This window comes from Berghia stephanieae, chromosome 2 (assembly GCF_034508935.2).
Source record: "Berghia stephanieae isolate SIO BIC M18660-M18661 chromosome 2, UCSD_Bste_1.3, whole genome shotgun sequence".
Taxonomy (NCBI): domain Eukaryota; kingdom Metazoa; phylum Mollusca; class Gastropoda; order Nudibranchia; family Aeolidiidae; genus Berghia; species Berghia stephanieae.
The window spans coordinates 66,399,712-66,409,711 of NC_088361.1; the positions used below are offsets into that span (position 1 = coordinate 66,399,712).

Sequence of the window (10,000 nt, forward strand, 5' to 3'; positions counted from 1 at the left end):
TCTTAGTATTAGCATGACCCTTTAATAACAATTTAATTTTGAGACTTTCCAGACCAAAAAATATGAACTATAAAAAGCAAAAAAAAAAAAAAATATCTTACCTTAACCTGCATTTTTGGCTCTACCAGAACAGCATACAACAACCCCATCTGTACCTCATCGTGTTGTTGATTGCCCTTACAAACCTGAAACATATGAAATGTCAGTCTTCCAATGTCATGGGCCTAAATAAAACATTAAAGGCACAAAGGGACCTCAGAATCCAGGACCTCACTACTAATTGGGAAACTCAGCAGCTGAGACAAAATCCCACAGAGTAGAGTTTTCCCTATTAGGAAAATGTGTTTTGTTATCACATTGTGTCCATTGGTTGTGTCTAACATTATAATGAGGAAAATAGACATGAAAAAAATGTTTCAAAAGATTTCATCTCTACCAGTGAACAACACAAATTATAATGAGATGACATTAGCACATGAGTGGACTCTTGAACTCCCAGATCAAGGGACTGAAACTAATAACAAATGCTTTCACTTAATCTAATTAGGTCCATGACCAATTGGGTCTGTACTTGACATTCATTTTGACAATTTCAACCTTCCCCGTTCTCCATCACAAAATGTTATATGCAAACAAAGCAATAATTTCCAATCAAAGACATTGGCCCATCGCTTGCCGTTTCAACGCATAATATGTGCACTACACACATGTTGCTGTCAAAGACTGTGTGCATGCCGCACCAATGCATGCAGAATTGCCTCTCATCTTTTGAGATGTGAACCGCCACACAATTACAATCCAATTCAAAGGGTTAGCTAAAAATAGACAAAGAAAGGAATGACACACACCTGGAACACAACAAGCAGGATCCAATACATGCCATTCAGCAAAGTAGCCAAGTCACCCTATTCCGCCTCCGAACAGGACACAATAGACTAAGAGGACATATGTTTACAAAGCTAGGTATTGGAACAACCCCTTATTGCCCATGTGGAACCGACCATGAAACCACTTTACATGTGCTTATGGATTGCCCATTATACAACGTGCAACGTTCGAACCACTGGGTCACCCCTACAACACTCAACACAAAGCTCTATGGTGAGACTGAGGACCTAAAGCGGACCACAGACTTCATAGCAGATATCGGACTGCAGCCATAGATGTCCATCAGAGGAATGAAGAAGAAAAAGAAGAAGAAGAAGAAGAAGAAGAAGAAGAAGAAGAAGAAGAAGAAGAAGAAGAAGAAGAAGAAGAAGAAGAAGAAGAAGAAGAAGAAGAAGAAGAAGAAGAAAAGAAGAAGAAGAAAGGGTCAGGAAAATATGTCAACTCATGTGTATGCTTACATCAGCAGGTATCATGTAACATATTGAGGACCAAAGATGTGGCTTTGATGGTGCATTATCCAGTCGTCTTTTGTTACAAATTATTAACAATTGATTTCTTATGCCCCACTAAGACATCACCATGCAACCATTTTTGATAACCAATTAGCTTGATTGAATGATTCAGGAAAAATTTTAACCGATCTTAATCGTTATTATTTATACATCTTGCAAAACAAAACAAAAAAAAACATCAACTATCACTCAGGTATATACTTCTCAATCAAATGGTGAATTGACTTAAGTTTTGAGGACCAGCCTAATTCATGTATAAGCAAACTGACTAAATGAGCTGTGCTTAACAATCATCTAATTGCATACATGTAGAAAAATGAATCTGAAAGTCTACTTGAGACAGTGTATGATGTTGTAGTAGTATATATTTATTAAGATGTCAAGCTAAACAAACAAGTATTATAGGTTTTAAAAAAAGAGTTTTAAAACGTTGTCTGTCGATGTTTTAGGACCAAACATTTTCGTGGCTTTTCTTGTTCTAAATACAAAGATTGCATTTGTAAGGCAAGTGGCTTAAAAGCACTCCAAAGCTTGGAGCATAACAGAAATAATGAATAATTCCCTACCCAGCAAATTCAAAAGCTCTGCTAATCGAGCAACTTTAGTGACAAAGGATTTTTCCTGATTACAGAGGGCCCATTGTAGCATTGAATGGAAAATAAACATGACACACACTATAATAGTAATTATTAAATATTATACTTGACTGATAAATAGGGGGGAAAAAAGAGAGAGAATCATCAAAAAGCATCTGTAACACCAAATTAAACTGAAACACTCTTTAACAAATCTTACTGCCTAAGAATTCAATGTATCTGAAACATAGGAAGAGGGAGGGAAGGACAAGGAGAGAGAGAGAGAGAGAGAGAGAGAGAGAGAGAGAGAGGGAGAGAGAGAGAGAGAGAGAGAGAGAGAGAGAGAGAGAGAGAGAGAGAGAGAGGGAGAGAGAGTGGGAGAGAGAGAAGAGGTAAATAAATAAGAAGAATGAGAATATAGTGATATAAGTTAGATTTCAAGTTGCGGTAAAAGCAAGCTGGAAAGCTAACACCAATCCACAGAGGCCACAATATTTGCTAATCCTTAAATTCAACATGCTCAATGCACATCAAAATATCTCATCTATCTCTCCTCTTTATGATATTGCCCCAGCATACCTCAAAGAAATAAATTACCATTCCAAACAGTACGAACACAAGCTAGATTTCCTATTTTAATAAACGCTTTTACAACATCAGTCATTGACTATAACTCATTCCTATGTTCAGTGAATTAATGAGTGTTTAAGTTGCCATGCCAAAGGACTGAACACGAAAGCCAAAGCTTATTATTAATAATCTTTTATATTTCTTGTACTGACCATGTTAACAGTCTTGATAAAAGAGTAGACAGGCACAGAGCCATTAATTCCACTCCCATAATTTGCCTGCAATTCATCCATTTGCACACTGCCGTTTTATTTAGAAAGAATTAAGAGAACTTACATATGCATTGAGGGCTTCATTGTTCTCTCTTTCTGAAGTACTTGTCATCAAAGTCACAATTATATTGTAGCATCTCTCCAGTTTCTGAACAAAGAAAAAATTCATACTTTTAAATAGGAAGAAAAAAAATGGAAAGTTAAATTTTTTTTTATTCTTTTCTTTTTTTAATTGCAAGGTTTACACCAAAATATGATCGATATGTAATAATTTAAATATCTTTTTTAAATGAAATACTTTTAAAATAATGTTCTATGTTCTAATAATTCTATCTCTCTTTCTTTCTTCCTCTATCCATTCCCCTCCTCTATTGTAATACATTGTTAAGACTTATGCAGACTTATGAAGCATTTACTGATTTAATTGCAGAAAGAACGAAAGTCCTTTTGTATTTGTTGGTTCTGCAGTGTGCGAGAACATACCTTCTACCTAATGGGAGAATTTTAAATTCTTGATGAAGCACATGGTTTTTGTTATTAATGATAGAAACAGCTTTTTTAATTAGATGTGTTTGATGCAAATATTCAACACCATCCAGAGGGGAATTTATTATTTTACTCGATTCCTTGATAAGTTTATTTATCTTTGACTTTTCTCTTAACCCACATCCACCATGCCACACTGTAATGCCAAATGTAATAACGCTCATAATGAAGGAGTTGTAAATCTGCAGCATAGTCTTTTTGCTGACATCAAAGGATCTTAATTTCCTCAGAATATACATTCTTTGTGTTAGTTTTTTGCCCATAATGTCAATATGATGTTTGAAATTCAAGTAGTTAAAATCATCTACAATTTCTACATCAACATTTCCTATTTTAACAAGTTTAAAATGTTCGTATTTTCTGTTATTGGTAAAAATTTGTTCTTTAGTTTTTGAGGTATTAATTTCAAGAAAATTGTGCTGGCACCAGTCAACAAATTTATTTTTATAAGGTGTTATAAAAGCTTGCAATGTGGTCATATCAACACCAATAATTTTTAAAAGTAATAAAATTAAAAGACCATAAATAATATAATCTTATCTAGTTGAAAAATTTTTCAAATTATTACCTCATCAATTTCATCTTTGACGTCGATGGGACTAAGAGAAAGTAATCTTGAAAAAGTCCTCTCCTTGCTGCCACCAGACTCCATTATGTCAAGAAAAATACATAACCGAAAATTTGAGCTGTAGATAAAAAGATAAAATCTGCTAAATTAGCATATATGACAAATATTTATGTTTTTTTTTTTAATCAAATAAACTTCTCACTAAATAGGTTCCAATAGCTCAACTGACATAGCACTCACTTCAAACGCAAAGGAGCTAGGTCTGATCTGGCAAAAGTAAATTTGTGAAAGATTAGCTTCCTATCCAGAGAGGAAAAAGCAATTGCTAGTGTCCCTTTAACTTTAATGCTATAGAAACCGGGATAAACTCCCGACTCTATGAGCCCAATGGTGGCTCTGAGGGGCTACTTAATTATATCATAATGCCTTTTCCTCACACGAAAAACAGGAAAGAACTGTCTTTCCTTATCCTTATCCGAATTAATATTTGTTATGCAAATAGGGTTCTATATAAATAAGAAAAAGAATCACAATACTTTTATGACTATGTAATTATAGGTGGTTCTATATTAAATCTTTAAAAATAATCATAATATTTTTATGACTGTGTATTTATTGGCATTGGTATTGATTGGCGGTGGATTTCTTTCATTCGAGCTCAACTAATATTAGCATGTTGAAAATATTTTCTAAAAATTACCTGGCTTGTGAAATTTATTGATCGACACATTTTTATTTGCACATTGCTTATATTATTAATTGATATCTTATTGAATTGTATTTTATAATATCAGAGTCAAGAGTGTTGTGCAACATATATTCATGATTCGTGTCTCAGTATTTATCTCCAAATTTGTTATAGTTATACTTTTTTTGTCTCCATCACCATCACATACTAATGAATATTAATACTAGACGTCTATACTATATTTCTAACAGATTCACTATTTAACATATTTTTTTTAAATTACAAATCATATAATTCGTGTTATATATTACCTTTAAATAGAAAGGGAACGGCTTAATAATGAATGTTCTCTTGGGACTTGGATTTAGGATAGGAAGAAAGTGTAGAGAAGGAATAAAGAATGAAGGGGGGTAACTACGATGTTAAAATGGGAGAGCTTCGGTGGCGAATGAAACGAATCTTTTAGGTCGAATTTACTGTGCGTTCAGAATATAAATCGATTAAATTTAGCAATCATGTATATATTTTGTGTCACATCATTAAACACCTGGCAGATTAACAACATACGGTCCATATTAATATGGAAATATCAGATTTAAATTCCACGAAGAGCAGCACTGTCTTCCATTTCCAATGAATGGTGGCGAATTTTAATCATTGAAAAGTTGAAGCTCGTGAAAGCAACGAAACAATATTTTGTTTTACATTGGAACGAGAAACAAGCGAAATAGAAAAGTGTACCTAAGAAAACTTGGAAACTTGAATAATGAGAATGAAGACATAAAACGGAGAAAAATACTAGCTCAAACTTCATTTCGAGAACAGGACGAACATAATTAATCAACATAAAAGAATACGCCTTTACGAAGCGATCGTGCTGCCAATCTGTATGTACAATTAATTGTGGTACCTACGTGGGGTGTTGCAGAAAAGACTCATTTGGACACAGTGGACTCCCTTCATCGCAAACAACTGAGACGAATTATTGGGGTTCATTGGCCAGACAACACCAGTAATGAGGATGTGTATGACCGATGCAGAGTACAGCCAGTCAGTAAGCGAATAAAGAAGCAAAGATGTAAACTGTTCGGACACGTGCTCCGACGAGATGAAAATATTCCAGCACAAACCTCAATGGATGGTCAAAGGCAAGGACCCCAGCCAAATGAGACACGTGATTATAATACAAAGAGTAAATTATCCTACCAACAGCGACCACCATTGCCAAGAGTCACCGAAGACATTTGACGCTGTTGGTGTCAATCATCACCAGTTGTAGTAGTAGTAGTAGTAGTAGTAGTAGTAGTAGTAGTAGTAGTAGTAGTAGTAGTAGTAGTAGTAGTAGTAGTAGTAGTAGTATTAATAGTAGTAGTAGTTGTTGCAGTAGTAGGTAGTAGTGGTGGTGGTAGTAGTAGTAGTTGTTGTTGTGGTAGAAGTAGTAGTAGTAGTAGTAGTAGTAGTAGTAGTAGTAGTAGTAGTAGCAGTAGTAGTAGTGGTAGTAATAATAATAATAATAATAATAATAGTAGTAGTAGTAGTAGTAGTAGTAGTAGTAGTAGTAGTAGTAGTAGTAGTAGTAGTAGTAGTAGTAGTAGTAGTGTTGGTTAAAGGCGAAAGCTCTTCAACAGTCGTAACGTCACTTCCTTCCTTATGACGCATGGTAACTTAGTAACAATGGCTCTAAACTATCGGAACAATGGCGGACGCCCGTATGTAATATTTCCCCGGCGAGCATAAAAGCGTATCCCTAGGGGGGGAAAAACATAAATTTGATCATGTTTAGATTTTTACACATTCTGATCACAAGGCATATGAAAAGTTCTAGCCAGCATGAAGAATAAAAAGTAATGATTTTCTTTGTTTAGAACCAAGATGGCCGCCGTTGCCGGGCGGCGTGACATCAGATTACTGAATCCAATTGTTAAATTCTAGCATATGCGAAGTTTAAATCTCAATTAAATTAGATTTTTTTAAAAATCAGAATTACGCCTTTCTCGGCCACGCCAATTATTATTATTATTATTATTATTATTATTATTATTATTATTATTATTATTATTATTATTATTATTATTATTATTATTATTATTATATTATTATTATTATTATTATTATTATTATTATTATTATTATTATTATTATTATTGTTATTACTTTTTTATTTATTATTATTACTAGAAAAAGCCCGCAATTTCGCGGGGAAAGAATTATTTTTATTCGATATTGCCAGAATCATTTTCTTGATTGGCTTGATTACGATTGATGCACATTTTAATCGATGTGCTTGTCGTCGCTGCCGTGCTTTATTCGGCATGATTTTAGTTTATCAGTCAGTAGATATCAATATCAATAAGTCGCAAGAATTTACCACGCTTTACTTGGGAGTGCTTTGCACTACCTTCACTAATTAAAATGGCGGCCGAGAATCAAAACAATGGTCAAATTAGGAAATTTTAAACTTTCACAAATCTATCAAGGTTTGTTCTAGAGTTTTTAAAACGCTTTTTTATATGATGACAAATTGAATAAATAAACGCCTGACAAAAGATCAACGGTGAAAATACAAATTGAATGAATACTGGGGATGTAGGAGCTTTCGGAATGTCTCCCCTTTACTTAACTTATGTGAGGTCAAATGAAAATCTGAATAATTATCATATCGATGGCATAAAAACGACAGTAATATCAGCAGTAATATTAGTTGATGTTGTTAATCAGTGAAACTTGTTTAAAATTTCTGTAAATCCGAATACCGTCATGTGTTTAAGTGAATTATATCACTATGAATGCCACGATTTGCTGAAAAATGCCAATCTGACAGTACCTAGCAAACACACACCCCTCTCCCCCCCCCCCCCCCCCCCCCCCCCCTTGCTCAGGAATTTCTCTACTTGATGACCCCCCCCCCCCTTTTTTTTTTTTCTTCCACGCAACCACATTCCAAAACACACACACACACACACACACACATGTATACACCACACAAACACACACACACACGCACATAAACATACACGCAATGAGAACACACTACTACATAACAACACTGATCACCGCTAAATCAACACAACGGAAGTAAGGACGCTACTGGACAGATAGAGTTGAGGGTGTGGCCATGAGGTGTGTTAGTGTCTTCGGTAAATTTTTTATGATATCTGTTTGACTTAACGAACTTTCAAACTGACTTTAAATTATAAAAGGAAATCAAGTTATCTGTTTATCTATCTGTAAAAAATACATTTCTATTTTTCAAATCTTTCAGTAGAGTTGTGCGTCGTATCAACTTTTTTATTGACTCAAATAAGCACAATGTTCTCCACAAGGTTATAGTTTTTAAAGAAAGGATTATTATTGTTGTTCTTGTTGTTGTTGTTGTTGTTTTTTGTTGTTTTTATTCTTATCATCATCATCATTACCATCGTTATTATGTAGTCATAGCAGCGACATCTATAGGGGGGGGGGGGGGGATTCGCCCACGACATTTTGAAGTCCTAGAGTCATAGCCATGCCATAGATGTGATTATCCTGCCACATACTTGGAATCACGTTGATCGCCCCTCATCGTCTAAATCGCGTAGGCTGACACAAATAAGAGACAAATCTGATAGTATAGTATTTTTTGGTTGCTATCCTCTCAGCGTTGACTGCTTTTGGATATGATACTATTTTCGTGTGCGGCATCGTTCTTTGTTGTTTTGTTTGGGTTTTTTTCCTTGCAATCGTCACAACTTTTTATAGTATTATGGGATATTAAATGGTTGATAAGATGCTGAAAAAATTATAAGGACTGAGATTAGATTCCCTCTCTCCTCAGCATTTTGGTTTTCTTGGAGCAAAACACTACCCCCCCCCCCCCCCCCCCAACGCTCATTTTGAGGCGCTGCACTGTGACTGACACATGAGTTGTCTCGGTTTGTTTTTGTTTTTTTTTAAGATAGATATAAGCCAAAGCAAACTTAATCTCAGAATAAGTAAAAGCAATATTTTACAGCACGGACGACTCACTAAAAACCATATTCATTATCTTGATAGTAGAATTACAAGATTAAGTAAAACACAGGGGAACTGGTTGAAACAGGGAACAGATGTAGATTCCAAGAGCATATCATCAATGCACTTAGTTTTTTAAAATGCCATCCAGACACCAGCACAGGATCCAATAAGAGGATTACACTCAAATGTAAACAAGATATGTTCAAAAGTAAAGAGAAAAACACAGGGTTGAGGATCAACATTGTTCCGCAATGCCAATGTTAAATCTTTATTATTGCGCATGCGAGTATAATTGATTCTACACAATTCTAGCACATCCGCAACAACAAAAAATGATGACGTAATTTTAAACCTCTCTTGATACTCTAAAGTAATAATATATGATTCTTTGATTTCTTGTATTTATTAAACGAGTTATTTTTATCGTGCCCAATAACACAACGAGCTTGCGAGTATGTGTTATTGCACGATAAAAATACGCGTTTTAATAAATACAAAGAAATCAAAGAATACGTGTTTTCTACCCCTCCGAGTAAGATTATTAGATATTTCGGGACCAAATGGTATGGTATTAGTACTTCTATTCACCATAATTTGTATCTTTCTCCTTTTTGAATGACAATTTAACCCAAAACTAAAAACGTTGGATTTGTATTCATGCGCACCAAAAGATTATTTTTAATTACCAATCAGCTCGCTGTCTTTTACACCTAATTTCACGTCAATAAAATGAGCGAAAATATTCTGCAGTCGTTGAATAAAATTTTTATTCAACGCGTTAAAAGCATTATTCAACAATGAGAGTACCTACTAAGAAATGATAGGGTTTTCCAATGAGAGGGGTGGAATATTATTCTTTGTATTCTTTTTTTTTTTTAATAGTGTTGGCTGCCAACATTGTTTCGTAAAGCCAATGTTAAATTTTTATCATCGAGAACATAATTACAGGCAATTCTAAAAATGATAAACTATGTTTTGCAGATTGATATACAGGTAACTTACTAACTTTTCTTAAATTAAGGGTAATTCTATTCCCCTTGACTCAAAAAATATTCGTCTCGATCTATGTTTATGTCTACAATAAAGAAGTATAATAAGTATAATAGATGACTGCCAGTTTGTAATAGCCTTCATTTCTCCGCAATTATTGCGGGTTATCCACAAGTCTTCAAAACAAAAATAGAGAGAAGATTTGCAAGGAAAAGCAATATCACCCCCCAAATTAACACCATACATTTGACTGTTTTCCTTCTCAGCCGAGGACTCCAGCAAGGGCCAAGTCAATACCAAGTAATCCCATTCCAAGACAAGGACAGAAAGCAACTCAGAAAACAGATATAGGAGAATAGAAGATACAGCAAGTGACCTCCTGCCCACCATGAGAGGTC

At 34.5% G+C, this 10,000-nt stretch overlaps 1 protein-coding gene across 3 annotated transcripts in view; it reads right to left on the minus strand.

The window, feature by feature from the left end:
• LOC144965367 (integrator complex subunit 3-like) overlaps positions 1-5,278 on the minus strand; it is a 41,229-nt gene extending 35,951 nt beyond the window's left edge. The window contains exons 1-4 of one of the 3 annotated variants that reach the window (XM_078900623.1): positions 5,187-5,278; positions 3,932-4,049; positions 2,882-2,965; positions 102-185 (exon numbers count right to left, since the gene is read on the minus strand). In XM_078900623.1, the coding sequence (XP_078756749.1) occupies positions 102-185; positions 2,882-2,965; positions 3,932-4,015 (252 nt within the window). In that variant the 5' untranslated portion in view covers positions 4,016-4,049; positions 5,187-5,278. Of the gene's footprint in view, positions 1-101; positions 186-2,881; positions 2,966-3,931; positions 4,050-4,930 lie in introns of all 3 variants that reach the window. The other 2 variants (XM_078900624.1, XM_078900622.1) reach the window with 2 other exon arrangements.
• Positions 5,279-10,000: the final 4,722 nt, after the last annotated feature.